Here is a 23,407-nt window from a genome sequence, read left to right on the forward strand (position 1 = left end):
CACTGGTTTCTGTTAATTTAAACCAGTTTGGGTATTAATACGTGTTTCCGTTTTCTAAACTCGTTTTCATATTAAATTCAATTTTCAGCAGGAATTCTCTGTCCCCTTTTGATTGCCAGCTCTTGGGGTTCTCCGCGTACCTGTGGTGGTCTCCACGGTCACTGCTTTGCTTCTCTTCTCTCCGGACACTCCGTACAGGATGAATTTATACTTCTTGGCCGGTCTCAGGCCGCTGACATCGGATCTCCGGAGATCCCCCTCCAGAGTAATCTCCTGAGGTTTCCCCTCCGCGTCCCGGTAATAGAGGAGGAAGGAGTCAAACTCCCCGTCCAGGACGTCCCAGGAGAGGCGGACGGAGTCACTGCGGACATCGGACAGGGAGAGGGACTCCAGGCGTGGGAGCCGGGCCTTGTCTAAGAGAGAGAGGGAGAGAGTGGAAAAGATGGGAACAGAAAGATTTAGATCCAGATCTAGAATTTGTTCCAGATGTAAAATGGGCTCAAGATTTATCACCAGCTCCAGATAGAACATCGGTTCTATATATATAATTCAGTTTAAGATTTGGGATCAACACTAGATTAATAAGTAGCTAACTTTTCCTATAAGGGTTCAGTTCTAGATCAATAACGAATTATTTTTATATAATTTTTTAGAATTGATTCAATTTTTAATATTGTTTTCAGATTAAATAATAGCTTTAGGTTTAGAACAAGGTTCAGATAGAGAATTGATTCCAGATTTAAAATTCGTTACAGTTTTAAAAATAAGTACCAGGTCTAGAGAGGGCTCTAGAATTGCAATACGCTCCAGATTTAGCATGAGTTTCGGGTCTACAATTAGTTTACGATTGTAAGCTGGTTCCAGATTTACAACAAGACCCAGTTTAAGAATTAGATCCAGAATTAGTTAGATAAATGTGTACAACTGCTTCCAGTTTGAAAATTGCTTCTGGTTCTAGAATGAATTCCAGATTTAGAATCGGTTTCAGGCCTAGATTACGATCCCAGATTTCGAATAAGCACGAGGTTTAACATTACTTCCAGATCTTTTTAATTAGTTCAAAATGTACAGCTGGATCCAGGATAACAATTAATTCCGGACGTAGTCTTGGTTCCAGATCAAGGCTCAGATTTTTTTTTAAATTGCTTCTAGATTTCGCATTGGTTCCAGATCTCAATTAGTTCGAGATGTCCTGATTCAGCATCAGGCCCAGATTTTATATGAGATCCTGACTTAGAATTGGTTCTAGAGGGAGAATCCCCGTTTTAGAACAGCAATTCCTCTCAATCGCGTGGTAGAACTCGGGCAGTTCCCACTCCTCGTGTATCCACAAAGGACATGAATGGTCTCTCTTTTGATTGCCAGCTCTTGGGGTTCTCCGCGTACCTGTGGTGGTCTCCACGGTCACTGCTTTGCTTCTCTTCTCTCCGGACACTCCGTACAGGATGAATTTATACTTCTTGGCCGGTCTCAGGCCGCTGACATCGGATCTCCGGAGATCCCCCTCCAGAGTAATCTCCTGAGGTTTCCCCTCCGCGTCCCGGTAATAGAGGAGGAAGGAGTGAAACTCCCCATCCAGGACGTCCCAGGAGAGGCGGACGGAGTCACTGCGGACATCGGACAGGGAGAGGGACTCCAGGCGTGGGAGCCGGGCCTTGTCTAAGAGAGAGAGGGAGGGACCGTGTTATACGCAGGGCTATCTCTCACTATTATAAGCATGGCTATTTCTATACATATTCTCTCCTTTCCGTCTGTATATAGAGATGAGAGATAGCTCAGTCTCCCGTGCATGCCCCCTCCCTGGCAGTGAGAGAGAGCTCAGTCTCCCGCGCACGCCCCCTCCATGGCAGTGAGAGATAGCTCAGTCTCCCGCGCACGCCCCCTCCCTGGCAGTGAGAGAGAGCTGTGCACGCCCCCTCCCTGGCAGTGAGAGATAGCTCAGTCTCCCGTGCACGCCCCCTCCCTGGCAGTTTGAGATAGCTCAGTCTCCCTCGCACGCCCCCTCCCTGGCAGTGAGAGAGAGCTCAGTCTCCCGCGCACGCCCCCTCCCTGGCAGTGAGAGAGAGCTCAGTCTCCCGCACACGCCCCCTCCCTGGCAGTGAGAGATAGCTCAGTCTCCCGCGCACGCCCCCTCCCTGGCAGTGAGAGATAGCTCAGTCTCCCGCGCACGTCCCCTCCCTGGCAGTGAGAGAGAGCTCAGTCTCCCGCGCATGCCCCCTCCCTGGCAGTGAGAGATAGCTCAGTCTCCCGTGCATGCCCCCTCCCTGGCAGTGAGAGAGAGCTCAGTCTCCCGCGCACGCCCCCTCCATGGCAGTGAGAGATAGCTCAGTCTCCCGCGCACGCCCCCTCCCTGGCAGTGAGAGAGAGCTGTGCACGCCCCCTCCCTGGCAGTGAGAGATAGCTCAGTCTCCCGTGCACGCCCCCTCCCTGGCAGTTTGAGATAGCTCAGTCTCCCTCGCACGCCCCCTCCCTGGCAGTGAGAGAGAGCTCAGTCTCCCGCGCACGCCCCCTCCCTGGCAGTGAGAGAGAGCTCAGTCTCCCGCGCACGCCCCCTCCCTGGCAGTGAGAGATAGCTCAGTCTCCCGCGCACGCCCCCTCCCTGGCAGTGAGAGATAGCTCAGTCTCCCGCGCACGTCCCCTCCCTGGCAGTGAGAGAGAGCTCAGTCTCCCGCGCATGCCCCCTCCCTGGCAGTGAGAGAGAGCTCAGTCTCCCGCGCACGCCCCCTCCATGGCAGTGAGAGATAGCTCAGTCTCCCGCGCACGCCCCCTCCCTGGCAGTGAGAGAGAGCTGTGCACGCCCCCTCCCTGGCAGTGAGAGATAGCTCAGTCTCCCTCGCACGCCCCCTCCCTGGCAGTGAGAGAGAGCTCAGTCTCCCGCGCACGCCCCCTCCCTGGCAGTGAAAGATAGCTCAGTCTCCCGCGCACGCCCCCTCCCTGGCAGTGAGAGATAGCTCAGTCTCCCGCGCACGCACCCTCCCTGGCAGTGAGAGATAGCTCAGTCTCCCCCGCACGCCCCCTCCCTGGCAGTGAGAGATAGCTCACTCTCCCGCGCACGCCCCCTCCCTGGCAGTGAGAGATAGCTCAGTCTCCCGCGCACGCCCCCTCACTGGCAGTGAGAGAGAGCTCAGTCTCCCGCGCACGCCCCCTCCATGGCAGTGAGAGATAGCTCAGTCTCCCGCGCACGCCCCCTCCCTGGCAGTGAGAGAGAGCTGTGCACGCCCCCTCCCTGGCAGTGAGAGATAGCTCAGTCTCCCACGCATGCCCCCTCCCTGGCAGTGAGAGAGAGCTCAGTCTCCCGCGCACGCACCCTCCCTGGCAGTGAGAGAGAGCTCAGTCTCCCACGCACGCCCCCTCCCTGGCAGTGAGAGATAGCTCAGTCTCCCACACACGTACCCTCCCTGGCAGTGAGAGAGAGCTCAGTCTCCCGCGCAAGCCTCCTCCCTGGCAGTGAGAGCTCAGTCTCCCGTGCCTGCCCCCACCCTGGCAGTGAGAGATAGCTCAGTCTCCCGCGCACGCCCCCTCCCTGGCAGTGAGAGATAGCTCAGTCTCCCGCGCACGCCCCTTCCCTGGCAGTGAGAGAGAGCTCAGTCTCCCACGCACGCCCCCAACCTGGCAGTGAGAGATAGCTCAGTCTCCCGTGCATGCCCCCTCCCTGGCAGTGAGAGATAGCGCAGTCTTCCGCGCACGCCCCCTCCCTGGCAGTGAGAGATAGCTCAGTCTCCCGCGCACGCCCCGCCCTGGCAGTGAGAGATAGCTCAGTCTCCCGCGCACGCCCCCTCCCTGGCAGTGAGAGATAGCTCAGTCTCCCGCGCACGCCCCCTCCCTGGCAGTGAGAGAGAGCTCAGTCTCCCACGCACGCCCCCTCCCTGGCTCAGTCTCCCGCGCACGTCCCCTCCCTGGCAGTGAGAGATAGCTCAGTCTCTCGTGCACGCCCCCACCCTGGCAGTGAGAGATGGCTCAGTCTCCCGCGCACGCCCCCTCCCTGGCAGTGAGAGACGGCTCAGTCTCCCACACACGCCCCCTCCCTGGCAGTGGGAGAGAGCTCAGTCTCCCGCGCACGCCCCCTCCCTGGCAGTGAGAGAGAGCTCAGTCTCCCGCACACGCCCCCTGCCTGGCAGTGAGAGATAGCTCAGTCTCCCGCGCACGCCCCCTCCCTGGCAGTGAGAGATAGCTCAGTCTCCCGCGCACGCCCCCTCCCTGGCAGTGAGAGATAGCTCAGTCTCCCGCGCACGCCCCCTCCCTGGCAGTGAGAGAGAGCTCAGTCTCCCACGCACGCCCCCTCCCTGGCTCAGTCTCCCGCGCACGCCCCCTCCCTGGCAGTGAGAGATAGCTCAGTCTCCCGTGCACGCCCCCTCCCTGGCAGTGAGATAGCTCAGTCTCCCGCGCACGCCCCTTCCCTGGCAGTGAGAGATAGCCCCCTCCCTGGCTCAGTCTCCTGCGCACGCCCCCTCCCTGGCTCAGCCTCCCGCGCACGCCCCCTCCCTGGCTCAGTCTCCCCGTGCACGCCCCCTCCCTGGCTCAGTCTCCCGCGCACGCCCCCTCCCTGGCTCAGTCTCCCCGCGCACGCCCCCTCCCTGGCTCAGCCTCCCGCGCACGCCCCCTCCCTGGCTCAGTCTCCCGCGCATGCCCCCTACCTGGCTCAGTCTCCCGCGCACGCCCCCTCCCTGGTTCAGCCTCCCGCGCACGCCCCCTCCCTGGCTCAGTCTCCCGCACGCGCCCCCTCCCTGGCTCAGTCTCTCCGCGCACGCCCCCTCCCTGGCTCAGTCTCCCACGTACGCCCCCTCCCTGGCTCAGTCTCCCGCGCACACCCCCTCCCTGGCAGTGAGAGATAGCTCAGTCTCCCGCGCATGCCCCCTCCCTGGCAGTGAGAGATAGCTCAGTCTCCCGTGCACGCCCCCTCCCTGGCAGTGAGAGAGAGCTCAGTCTCCCGCACGCCCCCTCCCTGGCTCAGTCTCCCCGCGCACACCCCCTCCCTGGCTCAGTCTCCCCGCGCACGCCCCCTCCCTGGCTCAGTCTCCCGCGCACGCCCCCTCCCTGGCTCAGTCTCCCGCGCACGCCCCCTCCCTGGCTCAGTCTCCCGCGCACGCCCCCTCCCTGGCTCAGTCTCCCGCGCACGCCCCCTCCCTGGCTCAGTCTCCCACATACGCCCCCTCCCTGGCTCAGCCTCCCGCGCACGCCCCCTCCCTGGCTCAGTCTCCCCGCGCGTGCCCCCTCCTTGGCTCAGTCTCACGCGCACGCCCCCTCCCTGGCTCAGTCTCCCCGCGCACGCCCCCTCCCTGGCTCAGTCTCCCGCGCACGCCCCCTCCCTGGCTCAGTCTCCCCGCGCACGCCCCCTCCCTGGCTCAGTCTCCCGCGCACGCCCCCTCCCTGGCTCAGTCTCCCCGCGCACGCCCCCTCCCTGGCTCAGTCTCCCGCGCACGCCCCCTACCTGGCTCAGTCTCCCGCGCACGCCCCCTCCCTGGCTCAGTCTCCCGCGCACGCCCCCTCCCTGGCTCAGTCTCCCGCGCACGCCCCCTCCCTGGCTCAGTCTCCCGCGCACGCCCCCTCCCTGGCTCAGTCTCCCCACGCACGCCCCCTCCCTGGCTCAGTCTCCCGCGCACGCCCCTCCCTGGCTCAGTCTCCCACATACGCCCCCTCCCTGGCTCAGCCTCCCGCGCACGCCCCCTCCCTGGCTCAGTCTCACGCGCACGCCCCCTCCTTGGCTCAGTCTCACGCGCACGCCCCCTCCCTGGCTCAGTCTCCCGCGCACGCCCCCTCCCTGGCTCAGTCTCCCCGCGCACGCCCCCTCCCTGGCTCAGCCTCCCGCGCACGTCCCCTCCCTGGCTCAGTCTCCCGCGCACGCCCCCTCCCTGGCTCAGTCTCCCGCGCACGCCCCCTCTCTGGCTCAGCCTCCCGCACACGCCCCCTCCCTGGCTCAGTCTCCCACGCATGCCCCCTCTCTGGCTCAGCCTCCCACGCACGCCCCCTCCCTGGCTCAGCCTCCCGCGCACGCCCCCTCCCTGGCTCAGTCTCCCACGCACGCCCCCTCCATGGCTCAGTCTCCCGCGCACGCCCCCTCCCTGGCTCAGTCTCCCGCGCACGCCCCCTCCCTGGCTCAGCCTCCCGCGCGCGCCCCCTCCCTGGTTCAGCCTCCTGCGCGCACCCCCTCCCTGGCTCAGTCTCCCGCGCGCGCCCCTTCCCTGGCTCAGTCTCCCCGCGCACGCCCCCTCCCTGGCTCAGTCTCCCGCGCACGCCCCCTCCCTGGCTCAGTCTCCCCGTGCACGCCCCCTCCCTGGCTCAGTCTCCCGCGGACGCCCCCTCCCTGGCTCAGTCTCCCTGCGCATGCCCCCTCCCTGGCTCAGCCTCCCACGTGCACCCCCTCCCTGGCTCAGTCTCCCGCGCGCGCCCCTTCCCTGGCTCAGTCTCCCCGCGCACGCCCCCTCCCTGGCTCAGTCTCCCGCGCACGCCCCCTCCCTGGCTCAGTCTCCCCGTGCACGCCCCCTCCCTGGCTCAGTCTCCCGCGGACGCCCCCTCCCTGGCTCAGTCTCCCTGCGCATGCCCCCTCCCTGGCTCAGTCTCCCACGCACGCCCCCTCCCTGGCTCAGCCTCCCGCGCACGCCCCCTCCCTGGCTCAGTCTCCCCGCGCACGCCCCCTCCCTGGCTCAGCCTCCCGCGTGCGCCCCCTCCCTGGCTCAGCCTCCTGCGCGCGCCCCCTCCCTGGCTCAGCCTCCCGTGCACGCCCCCTCCCTGGCTCAGTCTCCCCGCGCACGCCCCCTCCCTTGCTCAGTCTGCCGCGCACACCCCCTCCCTGGCTCAGTCTCCCCGCGCACGCCCCCTCCCTGGCTCAGTCTCCCGCGCACGCCCCCTCCCTGGCTCAGTCTCCCCGCGCACGCCCCCTCCCTGGCTCAGTCTCCCCACAAACGCCCCCTCCCTGTCTCAGTCTCCCGCGCACGTCCCCTCCCTGGCTCAGTCTCCCTGCGCACGCCCCCTCCCTGGCTCAGTCTCCCACGCACGCCCCCTCCCTGGCTCAGTCTCCCCGCGCACGCCCCCTCCCTGGCTCAGTCTCCCCACGCACGCCCCCTCCCTGGCTCAGTCTCCCCGCGCACGCCCCCTCCCTGGCTCAATCTCCGCGCACGCCCCCTCCCTGGCTCAGTCTCCCGCGCACGCCCCCTCCCTGGCTCAGTCTCCCCACGCACGCCCCCTCCCTGGCTCAGTCTCCCCGCGCACGCCCCCTCCCTGGCTCAGTCTCCCCGCGCACGCTCCCTCCCTGGCTCAGTCTCCACGCGCACGCCCCCTCCGTGGCTCAGTCTCCCCGCGCACGCCCCCTCCCTGGCTCAGTCTCCCGCGCACGCCCCCTCCCTGGCTCAGTCTCCCGCGCACGCCCCCTCCCTGGCTCAGTCTCCCCACGCACGCCCCCTCCCTGGCTCAGTCTCCCGCGCACGCCCCCTCCCTGGCTCAGCCTCCCGTGCACGCCCCCTCCCTGGCTCAGTCTCCCAGTGCACGCCCCCTCCCTGGCTCAGTCTCCCCGCGCACGCCCCCTCCCTTGCTCAGTCTGCCGCGCACACCCCCTCCCTGGCTCAGTCTCCCCGCGCACGCCCCCTCCCTGGCTCAGTCTCCCGCGCACGCCCCCTCCCTGGCTCAGTCTCCCCGCGCACGCCCCCTCCCTGGCTCAGTCTCCCCACACACGCCCCCTCCCTGGCTCAGTCTCCCGCGCACGTCCCCTCCCTGGCTCAGTCTCCCTGCGCACGCCCCCTCCCTGGCTCAGTCTCCCACGCACGCCCCCTCCCTGGCTCAGTCTCCCGCGCACGCCCCCTCCCTGGCTCAGTCTCCCCGCGCACGCCCCCTCCCTGGCTCAGTCTCCCCACGCACGCCCCCTCCCTGGCTCAGTCTCCCCGCGCACGCCCCCTCCCTGGCTCAGTCTCCCGCGCACGCCCCCTCCCTGGCTCAGTCTCCCGCGCACGCCCCCTCCCTGGCTCAGTCTCCCCACGCACGCCCCCTCCCAGGCTCAGTCTCCCCGCGCACGCCCCCTCCATGGCTCAGTCTCCCCGTGCACGCTCCCTCCCTGGCTCAGTCTCCACGCGCACGCCCCCTCCCTGGCTCAGTCTCCCCGCGCACGCCCCCTCCCTGGCTCAGTCTCCCGCGCACGCCCCCTCCCTGGCTCAGTCTCCAGCGCACGCCCCCTCCCTGGCTCAGTCTCCCCACGCACGCCCCCTCCCTGGCTCAGTCTCCCGCGCACGCCCCCTCCCTGGCTCAGTCTCCCGCGCACGCCCCCTCCCTGGCTCAGTCTCCCGCGCACGCCCCCTCCCTGGCTCAGTCTCCCGCGCACGCCCCCTCCCTGGCTCAGTCTCCCCACGCACGCCCCCTCCCTGGCTCAGTCTCCCGCGCACGCCCCCTCCCTGGCTCAGTCTCCCGCGCACGCCCCCTCCCTGGCTCAGTCTCCCGCGCACGCCCCCTCCCTGGCTCAGTCTCCCCACGCACACCCCCTCCCTGGCTCAGTCTCCCGCGCACGCCCCCTCCCTGGCTCAGCCTCCCGCGCACGCCCCCTCCCTGGCTCAGTCTCCCGCGCACGCCCCCTCCCTGGCTCAGTCTCCAAGCGCACGCCCCCTCCCTGGCTCAGCCTCCCGCGCACGCCCCCTCCCTGGCTCTAGTACCTGTCTGTACATAGGCGATCTCCGGCTCGCTGTACTTCTCGCCCCACACGCCCCAGAGCCGCAGGGTGTAGTTGAGCCCCGGGGCGAGTCCAGTGATGAGGAACGAGGTCTGGTCCCCTCCCAGGGTCTCCTCCCGGCTCACACCCCCGGGACCCTCGTACTGAATCCTGAACGAGTCAAAATCCCCATCCAGCGAATCCCAGGAGAGGAGGACGGAGTCCGTCCGGACCTCGTACACGGAGAGGGGGGAGAGGCGGGGGGGCGTGCCGGGGTCAGGGCGGGACACTGGGGAGGGAGCGAGGGGGACATCATTAGCATGTCATATGCATAGAATTGGCATGTCATTAGCATGTCATTAGCATGTCATTAGCATATAATTCGCATGTCATTAGCATGTCATTAGCATATAATTAGCATGTCATTAGCATGTCATTAGCATATAATTAGCATGTCATTAGCATGTCATTAGCATGTCATTAGCATAACATCACAAGAAAAGTAACATTACAGTAATGTTAGATTGGCAGTAACATGGCACTAGCATGGAATTAGCATGGAATTAGTCTGGCACTAGCATGGCATTAGGTTGGCATTAGCATGGCACTAGGCTGGCATTAGGCTGGCACTAGGCTGGCATTAGCATGGCACTAGGCTGGCACTAGCATGGCACTAGCATGGCACTAGGCTGGCATTAGGCTGGCACTAGGCTGGCATTAGCATGGCACTAGGCTGGCACTAGCATGGCACTAGGCTGGCATTAGCATGGCACTAGGCTGGCATTAGCATGGCACTAGGCTGGCATTAGCATGGCACTAGGCTGCACTAGACTGGCACTAGCATGGCATTAGCAGGGCACTAGGCTGGCACTAGGCTGGCACTAGCATGGCATTAGCAGGGCACTAGGCTGGCACTAGGCTGGCATTAGCAGGGCACTAGGCTGGCACTAGCATGGCATTAGCTGGCACTAGGCTGGCACTAGCATGGCATTAGCAGGGCATTAGCATGGCACTAGGCTGGCACTAGCATGGCATTAGCAGGGCACTAGGCTGGCACTAGCATGGCATTAGCAGGGCACTAGGCTGGCACTAGCATGGCATTAGCAGGGCATTAGCAGGCACTAGGCTGGCATTAGCAGGGCACTAGGCTGGCACTAGCATGGCATTAGCAGGGCACTAGGCTGGCACTAGCATGGCATTAGCAGGCACTAGGCTGGCACTAGGCTGGCACTAGCATGGCATTAGCTGGCACTAGGCTGGCACTAGGCTGGCACTAGCATGGCATTAGCTGGCACTAGGCTGGCACTAGCATGGCATTAGCAGGGCATAATGGATGGCACTAGGCTGGCACTAGCATGGCATTAGCATGGCACTAGGCTGGCACTAGGATGGCACTAGGATGGCACTAGGATGGCACTAGCATGGCACTAGGCTGGCACTAGCATGGCATTAGCATGGCACTAGGATGGCACTAGCAGGGCACTAGGCTGGCACTAGGCTGGCACTAGCATGGCATTAGCATGGCACTAGCATGGCACTAGCATGGCATTAGCATGGAATTAGTCTGGCACTAGCATGGCATTAGGTTGGCATTAGGCTGGCACTAGGCTGGCACTAGGCTGGCATTAGCATGGCATTAGCAGGGCACTAGGCTGGCACTAGCATGGCATTAGCAGGGCACTAGGCTGGCACTAGGCTGGCATTAGCATGGCACTAGGCTGGCATTAGCATGGCACTAGGCTGGCATTAGCAGGGCACTAGGCTGGCACTAGCATGGCATTAGCTGGGCACTAGGCTGGCACTAGGCTGGCATTAGCATGGCACTAGGCTGGCATTAGCAGGGCACTAGGCTGGCACTAGCATGGCATTAGCAGGGCACTAGGCTGGCACTAGGCTGGCATTAGCAGGGCACTAGGCTGGCACTAGCATGGCATTAGCAGGGCACTAGGCTGGCACTAGCATGGCATTAGCAGGGCACTAGGCTGGCACTAGGCTGGCACTAGGCTGGCACTAGCATGGCATTAGCAGGGCACTAGGCTGGCACTAGGCTGGCACTATGCTGGCATTAGCATGGCACTAGGCTGGCATTAGCATGGCACTAGGCTGGCATTAGCAGGGCACTAGGCTGGCACTAGGCTGGCACTAGGCTGGCATTAGCATGGCACTATGCTGGCATTAGCATGGCACTAGGCTGGCATTAGCATGGCACTAGGCTGGCATTAGCAGGGCACTAGGCTGGCACTAGGCTGGCATTAGCATGGCACTAGGCTGGCATTAGCATGGCACTAGGCTGGCACTAGGCTGGCATTAGCATGGCACTAATATCGCTCTCCGCGCTGCTTTGCATCCACAGCAGCACGGCATTGTAAGCGGCCGCCACTGCCCCCTGCTGCCTGCACACGGAGGGGCAGTTTGGGGGGTTATTAAGCGTGTTCCCCCCACGAGCTCAGGAAAGGCGCCCTGCCTGGGATCGCTCACACAGGTTTGTTAGCGAGAGGCGGCTGGGTCGGAAATAAGCACCTGGGACAGCGTTTTTATTAGAGTGTCAACTCTGGGAGACAGGGAGTCAATGTGTGCCTTAGGGTGTCTAAATGAGTGTCAGCTCTTGGAGACAGAATGGAAATTAGAGTGTCAGTACTTAGGGCATGAGTAACTGTGTAATACAGCCTAAATTAAAGTGTCAGCTCTTCGGGACAGAAATTAGGTAAGAATATACTCTCTCATGGACAATGAGTCACTGTAGGGTGTCGAAATTTGGGTGTGAGCTTGTTAGGGAGTCAATGTGTGTCCCAGGGAGTCAATGTGTCCCAATGGGTCAATGTGTGTCCCAGGGAGTCAATGTGTGTCCCAGGGAGTCAATGTGTCCCAATGGGTCAATGTGTGTCCCAGGGAGTCAGGGAGTCAATGTGTGTCCCAGGGAGTCAATGTGTGTCCAAGGGGGTCAATGTGTGTCCCAGCGGGTCAATGTGTGTCCCAGGGAGTCAATGTGTGTCCCAGGGGGTCAATGTGTGTCCCAGGGGGTCAATGTGTGTCCCAGGGGGTCAATGTGTGTCCCAGGGAGTCAGGGAGTCAATGTGTGTCCCAGGGGGTCAATGTGTGTCCCAGGGAGTCAGGGAGTCAATGTGTGTCCCAGGGAGTCAATGTGTGTCCCAGGGGGTCAATGTGTGTCCCAGGGAGTCAATGTGTCCCAATGGGTCAATGTGTGTCCCAGGGAGTCAGGGAGTCAATGTGTGTCCCAGGGAGTCAATGTGTGTCCAAGGGGGTCAATGTGTGTCCCAGGGGGTCAATGTGTGTCCCAGGGGGTCAATGTGTGTCCCAGGGAGTCAATGTGTCCCAATGTGTCAATGTGTGTCCCAGGGAGTCAATGTGTGTCCCAGGGAGTCAATGTGTGTCCCAAAGGGTCAATGTGTGTCCCAGGGAGTCAATGTGTGTCCCAGAGGGTCAATGTGTGTCCCAGTGAGTCAATGTGTCCCAATGGGTCAATGTGTGTCCCAGGGAGTCAATGTGAGTCCCAGGGAGTCAATGTGTGTCCCAGCGGGTCAATGTGTGTCCAAGGGGGTCAATGTGTGTCCCAGCGGGTCAATGTGTGTCCCAGGGAGTCAATGTGTGTCCCAGGGGGTCAATGTGTGTCCCAGGGGGTCAATGTGTGTCCCAGGGGGTCAATGTGTGTCCCAGGGAGTCAGGGAGTCAATGTGTGTCCCAGGGGGTCAATGTGTGTCCCAGGGAGTCAGGGAGTCAATGTGTGTCCCAGGGAGTCAATGTGTGTCCCAGGGGGTCAATGTGTGTCCCAGGGAGTCAATGTGTCCCAATGGGTCAATGTGTGTCCCAGGGAGTCAGGGAGTCAATGTGTGTCCCAGGGAGTCAATGTGTGTCCCAGGGAGTCAATGTGTGTCCAAGGGGGTCAATGTGTGTCCCAGGGGGTCAATGTGTGTCCCAGGGGGTCAATGTGTGTCCCAGGGAGTCAATGTGTCCCAATGTGTCAATGTGTGTCCCAGGGAGTCAATGTGTGTCCCAGGGAGTCAATGTGTGTCCCAATGGGTCAATGTGTGTCCCAGGGAGTCAATGTGTGTCCCAGAGGGTCAATGTGTGTCCCAGTGAGTCAATGTGTCCCAATGGGTCAATGTGTGTCCCAGGGAGTCAATGTGTGTCCCAGGGGGTCAATGTGTGTCCCAATGGGTCAATGTGTGTCCCAGGGAGTCAATGTGTGTCCCAGGGGATCAATGTGTGTCCCAGGGGATCAATGTGTGTCCCAGGGGATCAATGTGTGTCCCAGGGGATCAATGTGTGTCCCAGGGGATCAATGTGTGTCCCAGGGGGTCAATGTGTGTCCCAGGGAGTCAATGTGTGTCCCAGGGAGTCAATGTGTGTCCCAGGGGGTCAATGTGTCCCAATGGGTCAATGTGTGTCCCAGGGAGTCAATGTGTGTCCCAGGGGGTCAATGTGTCCCAATGGGTCAATGTGTGTCCCAAGGAGTCAATGTGTGTCCCAGGGGGTCAATGTGTGTCCCAATGGGTCAATGTGTGTCCCAGGGAGTCAATGTGTGTCCCAGGGGATCAATGTGTGTCCCAGGGGATCAATGTGTGTCCCAGGGAGTCAATGTGTGTCCCAGAGAGTCAATGTGTGTCCCAGGGGGTCAATGTGTGCCCCAGGGAGTCAATGTGTGTCCCAGGGGGTCAATATGTGCCCCAGTGAGTCAGTGTGTGTCCCAGGGGGTCAATGTGTGCCCCAGGGAGTCAATGTGTGTCCCAGGGGGTCAATGTGTGCCCCAGGGAGTCAATGTGTGTCCCAGGGGGTCAATGTGTGTCCCAGGGGGGTCAATGTGTGTCCCCGGGGGTCAATGTGTGTCCCAGGGAGTCAATGTGTGTCCCACGGGGTCAATGTGTCCCAGGGGGTCAATGTGTGTCCCAGGGGGTCAATGTGTGTCCCAATGGGTCAATGTGTGTCCCAGGGAGTCAATGTGTATCCCAGGGAGTCAATGTGTGTCCCAGGGGGTCAATGTGTGTCCCAGGGAGTCAATGTGTGTCCCAGGGGGTCAATGTGTGTCCCAGGGGGTCAATGTGTGTCCCAGGGAGTCAATGTGTATCCCAGGGAGTCAATGTGTGTCCCAGGGGGTCAATGTGTGTCCCAGGGGAGTCAATGTGTGTCCCAGGGGGTCAATGTGTGTCCCAGGGGGTCAATGTGTATCCCAGGGAGTCAATGTGTGTCCCAGGGGGGTCAATGTGTGCCCCAGGGGGGTCAATGTGTGTCCCAGGGGGTCAATGTGTGTCCCAGGGAGTCAATGTGTGTCCCAGGGTGTCAATGTGTGTCCCAGGGGAGTCAATGTGTGTCCCACGGGGTCAATGTGTCCCAGGGGGTCAATGTGTGTCCCAGGGGGTCAATGTGTGTCCCAATGGGTCAATGTGTGTCCCAGGGAGTCAATGTGTATCCCAGGGAGTCAATGTGTGTCCCAGGGGGTCAATGTGTGTCCCAGGGAGTCAATGTGTGTCCCAGGGGGTCAATGTGTGTCCCAGGGGGTCAATGTGTGTCCCAGGGAGTCAATGTGTATCCCAGGGAGTCAATGTGTGTCCCAGGGGGTCAATGTGTGTCCCAGGGGAGTCAATGTGTGTCCCAGGGGGTCAATGTGTGTCCCAGGGGGTCAATGTGTATCCCAGGGAGTCAATGTGTGTCCCAGGGGGGTCAATGTGTGCCCCAGGGGGGTCAATGTGTGTCCCAGGGGGTCAATGTGTGTCCCAGGGAGTCAATGTGTGTCCCAGGGTGTCAATGTGTGTCCCAGGGGAGTCAATGTGTGTCCCACGGGGTCAATGTGTCCCAGGGGGTCAATGTGTGTCCCAGGGGGTCAATGTGTGTCCCAATGGGTCAATGTGTGTCACAGGGAGTCAATGTGTGTCCCAGGGGATAAATGTGTGTCCCAGGGGATAAATGTGTGTCCCAGGGAGTCAATGTGTGTCCCAGGGGGAGTCAATGTGTGTCCCAGGGGGTCAATGTGTGTCCCAGGGAGTCAATGTGTCCCAGGGAGTCAATGTATCCCAGGGGATCAATGTGTGTCCCAGGGAGTCAATGTGTATACCAGGGAGTCAATGTGTGTCCCAGGGGGTCAATGTGTGTCCCAGGGAGTCAATGTGTGTCCCAGGGGGTCAATGTGTGTCCCAGGGGGTCAATGTGTGTCCCATGGAGTCAATGTGTGTCCCAGGGGTTCAATGTGTGTCCCAGGGGGGGTCAATGTGTGTCCCAGGGGGGTTCAATGTGTGTCCCAGGGGGGGTCAATGTGTGTTCCAGGGGGGGTCAATGTGTGTCCCAGGGGGGGTCAATGTGTGTCCCAGGGGGTCAATGTGTGTCCCAGGGGGTCAATGTGTGTCCCAATGGGTCAATGTGTGTCCCAGGGGGTCAATGTGTTTCCCAGGGAGTCAATGTGTGTCCCAGGGGGTCAATGTGTGTCTCAGGGGGTCAATGTGTGCCCCAGGGGGGTCAATGTGTGTCCCAGGGGGGTCAATGTGTGTCCCAGGGGGGGTCAATGTGTGTCCCAGGGGGTCAATGTGTGTCCCAGGGGGTCAATGTGTGTCCCAATGGGTCAATGTGTGTCCCAGGGGGTCAATGTGTGTCCCAGGGGGTCAATGTGTGTCCCAATGGGTCAATGTGTTTCCCAGGGGGGGTCAATGTGTGTCCCAGGGAGTCAATGTGTGTCCCAGGGGATAAATGTGTGTCCCAGGGGGTCAATGTGTCCCAGGGAGTCAATGTGTCCCAGGGAGTCAATGTGTCCCAGGGGATCAATGTGTGTCCCAGGGAGTCAATGTGTGTCCCAGGGAGTCAATGTGTATACCAGGGAGTCAATGTGTGTCCCAGGGGGTCAATGTGTGTCCCAGGGGGTCAATGTGTGTCCCAGGGGGTCAATGTGTGTCCCAGGGAGTCAATGTGTGTCCCAGGGGGGTTCAATGTGTGTCCCAGGGGGGGGGTCAATGTGTGTCCCAGGGGGTCAATGTGTGTCCCAGGGGGTCAATGTGTGCCCCAGGGGGGTCAATGTGTGTCCCAGGGGGGGTCAATGTGTGTCCCAGGGGGGGTCAATGTGTGTCCCACGGGGGGTCAATGTGTGTCCCAGTGAGTCAATGTGTGTCCCAGGGAGTCAATGTGTGTCCCAGGGAGTCAATGTGTGTCCCAGGGAGTCAATGTGTGTCCCAGGGAGTCAATGTGTGTCCCAGGGAGTCAATGTGTGTCCCAGGGAGTCAATGTGTGTCCCAGGGGGTCAATGTGTGTCCCAGGGGGTCAATGTGTGTCCCAGGGGTTCAATGTGTGTCCCAGGGGATAAATGTGTGTCCCAGGGGGTCAATGTGTGTCCCATGGAGTCAATGTGTACCAGGGGGTAAATGTGTGTCCCAGGGGGTCAATGTGTTTCCCAGGGGATCAATGTGTGTCCCAGGGAGTCAATGTGTTTCCCAGGGAGTCAATGTGTGTCCCAGGGGGGTCAATGTGTGTCTCAGGGGGTCAATGTGTGTCCCAGGGTCTCAATGTGTGTCCCAGGGAGTCAATGTGTGTCCCAGGGGATAAATGTGTGTCCCAGGGGGTCAATGTGTGTGCCAGGGGGGTCAATGTGTGTCCCAGGGGGTCAATGTGTGTCCCAGGGAGTCAATGTGTCCCAGGGAGTCAATGTGTCCCAGGGGATCAATGTGTGTCCCAGGGAGTCAATGTGTGTCCCAGGGAGTCAATGTGTATACCAGGGAGTCAATGTGTGTCCCAGGGGGTCAATGTGTGTCCCAGGGGGTCAATGTGTGTCCCAGGGGGTCAATGTGTGTCCCAGGGAGTCAATGTGTGTCCCAGGGGGTTCAATGTGTGTCCCAGGGGGGGGGGTCAATGTGTGTCCCAGGGGGTCAATGTGTGCCCCAGGGGGGTCAATGTGTGTCCCAGGGGGGGTCAATGTGTGTCCCAGGGGGGGTCAATGTGTGTCCCAGGGGGGGTCAATGTGTGTCCCACGGGGGGTCAATGTGTGTCCCAGTGAGTCAATGTGTGTCCCAGGGAGTCAATGTGTGTCCCAGGGAGTCAATGTGTTTCCCAGGGAGTCAATGTGTGTCCCAGGGAGTCAATGTGTTTCCCAGGGAGTCAATGTGTGTCCCAGGGAGTCAATGTGTGTCCCAGGGAGTCAATGTGTGTCCCAGGGGGTCAATGTGTGTCCCATGGAGTCAATGTGTATCCCAGGGAGTCAATGTGTGTCCCAGGGGGTCAATGTGTGTCCCATGGAGTCAATGTGTACCAGGGGGTCAATGTGTGTCCCATGGAGTCAATGTGTACCAGGGGGTCAATGTGTGTCCCATGGAGTCAATGTGTATCCCAGGGGGATCAATGTGTGTCCCAGGGGGTCAATGTGTGTCCCATGGAGTCAATGTGTACCAGGGGGTCAATGTGTGTCCCAGGGAGTCAATGTGTTTCCCAGGGAGTCAATGTGTGTCCCAGGGGGGTCAATGTGTGTCCCAGGGGGGGTCAATGTGTGTCCCACGGGGGGTCAATGTGTGTCCCAGGGAGTCAATGTGTGTCCCAGTGAGTCAATGTGTGTCCCAGGGAGTCAATGTGAGTCCCAGGGAGTCAATGTGTTTCCCAGGGAGTCAATGTGTGTCCCAGGGAGTCAATGTGTGTCCCAGGGAGTCAATGTGTGTCCCAGGGAGTCAATGTGTGTCCCAGGGGGTCAATGTGTGTCCCAGGGGGTCAATGTGTTTCCCAGGGGATTAATGTGTGTCCCAGGGAGTCAATGTGTTTCCCAGGGAGTCAATGTGTGTCCCAGGGGGGTCAATGTGTGTCTCAGGGGGTCAATGTGTGTCCCAGGGTCTCAATGTGTGTCCCAGGGAGTCAATGTGTGTCCCAGGGGATAAATGTGTGTCCCAGGGGGTCAATGTGTGTGCCAGGGGGGTCAATGTGTGTCCCAGGGGGTCAATGTGTGTCCCAGGGAGTCAATGTGTCCCAGGGAGTCAATGTGTCCCAGGGGATCAATGTGTGTCCCAGGGAGTCAATGTGTGTCCCAGGGAGTCAATGTGTATACCAGGGAGTCAATGTGTGTCCCAGGGGGTCAATGTGTGTCCCAGGGGGTCAATGTGTGTCCCAGGGGGTCAATGTGTGTCCCAGGGAGTCAATGTGTGTCCCAGGGGGGTTCAATGTGTGTCCCAGGGGGGGGGGTCAATGTGTGTCCCAGGGGGTCAATGTGTGTCCCAGGGGGTCAATGTGTGCCCCAGGGGGGTCAATGTGTGTCCCAGGGGGGTTCAATGTGTGTCCCAGGGGGGGGGGTCAATGTGTGTCCCAGGGGGTCAATGTGTGTCCCAGGGGGTCAATGTGTGCCCCAGGGGGGTCAATGTGTGTCCCAGGGGGGGTCAATGTGTGTCCCAGGGGGGGTCAATGTGTGTCCCACGGGGGGTCAATGTGTGTCCCAGTGAGTCAATGTGTGTCCCAGGGAGTCAATGTGTGTCCCAGGGAGTCAATGTGTTTCCCAGGGAGTCAATGTGTGTCCCAGGGAGTCAATGTGTTTCCCAGGGAGTCAATGTGTGTCCCAGGGAGTCAATGTGTGTCCCAGGGAGTCAATGTGTTTCCCAGGGAGTCAATGTGTGTCCCAGGGAGTCAATGTGTTTCCCAGGGAGTCAATGTGTGTCCCAGGGAGTCAATGTGTTTCCCAGGGAGTCAATGTGTGTCCCAGGGAGTCAATGTGTGTCCCAGGGAGTCAATGTGTATCCCAGGGAGTCAATGTGTGTCCCAGGGGGTCAATGTGTGTCCCATGGAGTCAATGTGTACCAGGGGGTCAATGTGTGTCCCATGGAGTCAATGTGTACCAGGGGGTCAATGTGTGTCCCATGGAGTCAATGTGTATCCCAGGGGGATCAATGTGTGTCCCAGGGGGTCAATGTGTTTCCCAGGGGATCAATGTGTGTCCCAGGGAGTCAATGTGTTTCCCAGGGAGTCAATGTGTGTCCCAGGGGGGTCAATGTGTGTCTCAGGGGGTCAATGTGTGTCCCAGGGTCTCAATGTGTGTCCCAGGGAGTCAATGTGTGTCCCAGGGGATAAATATGTGTCCCAGGGGGTCAATGTGTGTCCCAGGGGATAAATGTGTGTCCCAGGGGGTCAATGTGTGTGCCAGGGGGGTCAATGTGTGTCCCAGTGAGTCAATGTGTGTCCCAGGGAGTCAATGTGTGTCCCAGGGAGTCAATGTGTATACCAGGGAGTCAATGTGTGTCCCAGGGGGTCAATGTGTGTCCCATGGAGTCAATGTGTACCAGGGGGTCAATGTGTGTCCCAGGGGGGGTCAATGTGTTTCCCAGGGGATCAATGTGTGTCCCAGGGAGTCAATGTGTTTCCCAGGGAGTCAATGTGTGTCCCAGGGGGGTCAATGTGTGTCTCAGGGGGTCAATGTGTGTCCCAGGGTCTCAATGTGTGTCCCAGGGAGTCAATGTGTGTCCCAGGGGATAAATATGTGTCCCAGGGGGTCAATGTGTGTCCCAGGGGATAAATGTGTGTCCCAGGGGGTCAATGTGTGTGCCAGGGCGGTCAATGTGTGTCCCAGTGAGTCAATGTGTGTCCCAGGGAGTCAATGTGTGTCCCAGGGAGTCAATGTGTATACCAGGGAGTCAATGTGTGTCCCAGGGGGTCAATGTGTGTCCCAGGGGGTCAATGTGTGTCCCAGGGGGTCAATGTGTGTCCCAGGGAGTCAATGTGTGTCCCAGGGGGGTTCAATGTGTGTCCCAGGGGGGGGGTCAATGTGTGTCCCAGGGGGTCAATGTGTGCCCCAGGGGGGTCAATGTGTGTCCCAGGGGGGGTCAATGTGTGTCCCAGGGGGGGTCAATGTGTGTCCCAGGGGGTCAATGTGTGTCCCAGGGGGTCAATGTGTGTCCCAATGGGTCAATGTGTGTCCCAGGGGGTCAATGTGTTTCCCAGGGAGTCAATGTGTGTCCCAGGGGGTCAATGTGTGTCCCAGGGGGTCAGTGTGTGTCCCAGGGAGTCAATGTGTTTCCCAGGGAGTCAATGTGTGTCCCAGGGGGTCAATGTGTTTCCCATGGAGTCAATGTGTGTCCCAGGGGGTCAATGTGTGTCCCAGGGGGTCAATGTGTGTCTCAGGGGGGTCAATGTGTGTCCCATTGTGTCAATATGTGTCCCAGGGGCTCAATGTGTGTCCCAGGGGGGTCAATGTGTGTGCCAGGGAGTCAATGTGTGTCCCAGGGAGTCAATGTGTGTCCCAGGGAGTCAATGTGTTTCCCAGGGAGTCAATGTGTGTCCCATTGTGTCAATATGTGTCCCAGGGGCTCAATGTGTGTCCCAGCGGGGTCAATGTGTGTGCCAGGGGGTCAATGTGTGTCCCAGGGAGTCAATGTGTGTCCCAGGGAGTCAGTGTGTGTCCCAGGGGGGTCAATGTGTGTCCCATTGTGTCAATATGTGTCCCAGGGGCTCAATGTGTGTCCCAGGGAGTCAATGTGTGTGCCAGGGAGTCAATGTGTGTCCCAGGGGGTCAATGTGTGTCCCACGGGGGGTCAATGTGTGTCCCAGGGAGTCAATGTGTGTCCCAGGGAGTCAATGTGTGTCCCAGGGAGTCAATGTGTTTCCCAGGGAGTCAATGTGTGTCCCAGGGAGTCAATGTGTGTCCCAGGGGGTCAGTGTGTGTCCCAGGGAGTCAATGTGTGTCCCAGGGAGTCAATGTGTGTCCCAGGGAGTCAATGTGTGTCCCAGGGGGTCAATGTGTGTCCCAGGGGGTCAGTGTGTGTCCCAGGGAGTCAATGTGTGTCCCAGGGGGTCAATGTGTGTCCCAGGGGGTCAATGTGTGTCCCAGGGAGTCAATGTGTACCAGGGGGTCAATGTGTGTCCCATGGAGTCAATGTGTACCAGGGGGTCAATGTGTGTCCCAGGGAGTCAATGTGTGTCCCAGGGGGTCAATGTGTGTCCCACGGGGGGTCAATGTGTGTCCCAGTGAGTCAATGTGTGTCCCAGGGAGTCAATGTGTGTCCCAGGGGGTCAATGTGTGTCCCAGGGGGTCAGTGTGTGTCCCAGGGAGTCAATGTGTGTCCCAGGGAGTCAATGTGTGTCCCAGGGGGTCAATGTGTGTCCCAGGGGGTCAATGTGTGTCCCATGGAGTCAATGTGTGTCCCAGGGGGTCAATGTGTGTCCCAGGGGGTCAATGTGTGTCCCAGGGAGTCAATGTGTGTCCCAGGGGGGTTCAATGTGTGTCCCAGGGGGGGGGGGGTCAATGTGTGTCCCAGGGGGTCAATGTGTGTCCCAGGGGGTCAATGTGTGCCCCAGGGGGGTCAATGTGTGTCCCAGGGGGGGTCAATGTGTGTCCCAGGGGGGGTCAATGTGTGTCCCACGGGGGGTCAATGTGTGTCCCAGTGAGTCAATGTGTGTCCCAGGGAGTCAATGTGTGTCCCAGGGAGTCAATGTGTTTCCCAGGGAGTCAATGTGTGTCCCAGGGAGTCAATGTGTTTCCCAGGGAGTCAATGTGTGTCCCAGGGAGTCAATGTGTGTCCCAGGGAGTCAATGTGTTTCCCAGGGAGTCAATGTGTGTCCCAGGGAGTCAATGTGTTTCCCAGGGAGTCAATGTGTGTCCCAGGGAGTCAATGTGTTTCCCAGGGAGTCAATGTGTGTCCCAGGGAGTCAATGTGTGTCCCAGGGAGTCAATGTGTATCCCAGGGAGTCAATGTGTGTCCCAGGGGGTCAATGTGTGTCCCATGGAGTCAATGTGTACCAGGGGGTCAATGTGTGTCCCATGGAGTCAATGTGTACCAGGGGGTCAATGTGTGTCCCATGGAGTCAATGTGTATCCCAGGGGGATCAATGTGTGTCCCAGGGGGTCAATGTGTTTCCCAGGGGATCAATGTGTGTCCCAGGGAGTCAATGTGTTTCCCAGGGAGTCAATGTGTGTCCCAGGGGGGTCAATGTGTGTCTCAGGGGGTCAATGTGTGTCCCAGGGTCTCAATGTGTGTCCCAGGGAGTCAATGTGTGTCCCAGGGGATAAATATGTGTCCCAGGGGGTCAATGTGTGTCCCAGGGGATAAATGTGTGTCCCAGGGGGTCAATGTGTGTGCCAGGGGGGTCAATGTGTGTCCCAGTGAGTCAATGTGTGTCCCAGGGAGTCAATGTGTGTCCCAGGGAGTCAATGTGTATACCAGGGAGTCAATGTGTGTCCCAGGGGGTCAATGTGTGTCCCATGGAGTCAATGTGTACCAGGGGGTCAATGTGTGTCCCAGGGGGGGTCAATGTGTTTCCCAGGGGATCAATGTGTGTCCCAGGGAGTCAATGTGTTTCCCAGGGAGTCAATGTGTGTCCCAGGGGGGTCAATGTGTGTCTCAGGGAGTCAATGTGTGTCCCAGGGAGTCAATGTGTATACCAGGGAGTCAATGTGTGTCCCAGGGGGTCAATGTGTGTCCCAGGGGGTCAATGTGTGTCCCAGGGGGTCAATGTGTGTCCCAGGGGGTCAATGTGTGTCCCAGGGAGTCAATGTGTGTCCCAGGGGGGTTCAATGTGTGTCCCAGGGGGGGGGTCAATGTGTGTCCCAGGGGGTCAATGTGTGCCCCAGGGGGGTCAATGTGTGTCCCAGGGGGGGTCAATGTGTGTCCCAGGGGGGGTCAATGTGTGTCCCAGGGGGTCAATGTGTGTCCCAGGGGGTCAATGTGTGTCCCAATGGGTCAATGTGTGTCCCAGGGGGTCAATGTGTTTCCCAGGGAGTCAATGTGTGTCCCAGGGGGTCAATGTGTGTCCCAGGGGGTCAGTGTGTGTCCCAGGGAGTCAATGTGTTTCCCAGGGAGTCAATGTGTGTCCCAGGGGGTCAATGTGTTTCCCATGGAGTCAATGTGTGTCCCAGGGGGTCAATGTGTGTCCCAGGGGGTCAATGTGTGTCTCAGGGGGGTCAATGTGTGTCCCATTGTGTCAATATGTGTCCCAGGGGCTCAATGTGTGTCCCAGGGGGGTCAATGTGTGTGCCAGGGAGTCAATGTGTGTCCCAGGGAGTCAATGTGTGTCCCAGGGAGTCAATGTGTTTCCCAGGGAGTCAATGTGTGTCCCATTGTGTCAATATGTGTCCCAGGGGCTCAATGTGTGTCCCAGGGGGGTCAATGTGTGTGCCAGGGGGTCAATGTGTGTCCCAGGGAGTCAATGTGTGTCCCAGGGAGTCAGTGTGTGTCCCAGGGGGGTCAATGTGTGTCCCATTGTGTCAATATGTGTCCCAGGGGCTCAATGTGTGTCCCAGGGAGTCAATGTGTGTGCCAGGGAGTCAATGTGTGTCCCAGGGGGTCAATGTGTGTCCCACGGGGGGTCAATGTGTGTCCCAGGGAGTCAATGTGTGTCCCAGGGAGTCAATGTGTGTCCCAGGGAGTCAATGTGTTTCCCAGGGAGTCAATGTGTGTCCCAGGGAGTCAATGTGTGTCCCAGGGGGTCAGTGTGTGTCCCAGGGAGTCAATGTGTGTCCCAGGGAGTCAATGTGTGTCCCAGGGAGTCAATGTGTGTCCCAGGGGGTCAATGTGTGTCCCAGGGGGTCAGTGTGTGTCCCAGGGAGTCAATGTGTGTCCCAGGGAGTCAATGTGTGTCCCAGGGGGTCAATGTGTGTCCCAGGGAGTCAATGTGTACCAGGGGGTCAATGTGTGTCCCATGGAGTCAATGTGTACCAGGGGGTCAATGTGTGTCCCAGGGAGTCAATGTGTGTCCCAGGGGGTCAATGTGTGTCCCACGGGGGGTCAATGTGTGTCCCAGTGAGTCAATGTGTGTCCCAGGGAGTCAATGTGTGTCCCAGGGGGTCAATGTGTGTCCCAGGGGGTCAGTGTGTGTCCCAGGGAGTCAATG

At 59.8% G+C, this 23,407-nt stretch overlaps 1 protein-coding gene across 1 annotated transcript in view; it reads right to left on the reverse strand.

The window, feature by feature from the left end:
* The window catches only part of LOC142475807 (uncharacterized), a 70,269-nt gene that overhangs the window by 12,681 nt on the left and 34,181 nt on the right, over positions 1-23,407 (reverse strand). The window contains 3 exon segments of the mRNA XM_075581541.1: positions 141-413; positions 1,387-1,659; positions 8,631-8,915. Coding sequence (XP_075437656.1) covers positions 141-413; positions 1,387-1,659; positions 8,631-8,915 — 831 coding nt within the window.

This window comes from Ascaphus truei, unplaced genomic scaffold (genome assembly GCF_040206685.1).
Source record: "Ascaphus truei isolate aAscTru1 unplaced genomic scaffold, aAscTru1.hap1 HAP1_SCAFFOLD_1397, whole genome shotgun sequence".
Lineage (NCBI taxonomy): Eukaryota > Metazoa > Chordata > Amphibia > Anura > Ascaphidae > Ascaphus > Ascaphus truei.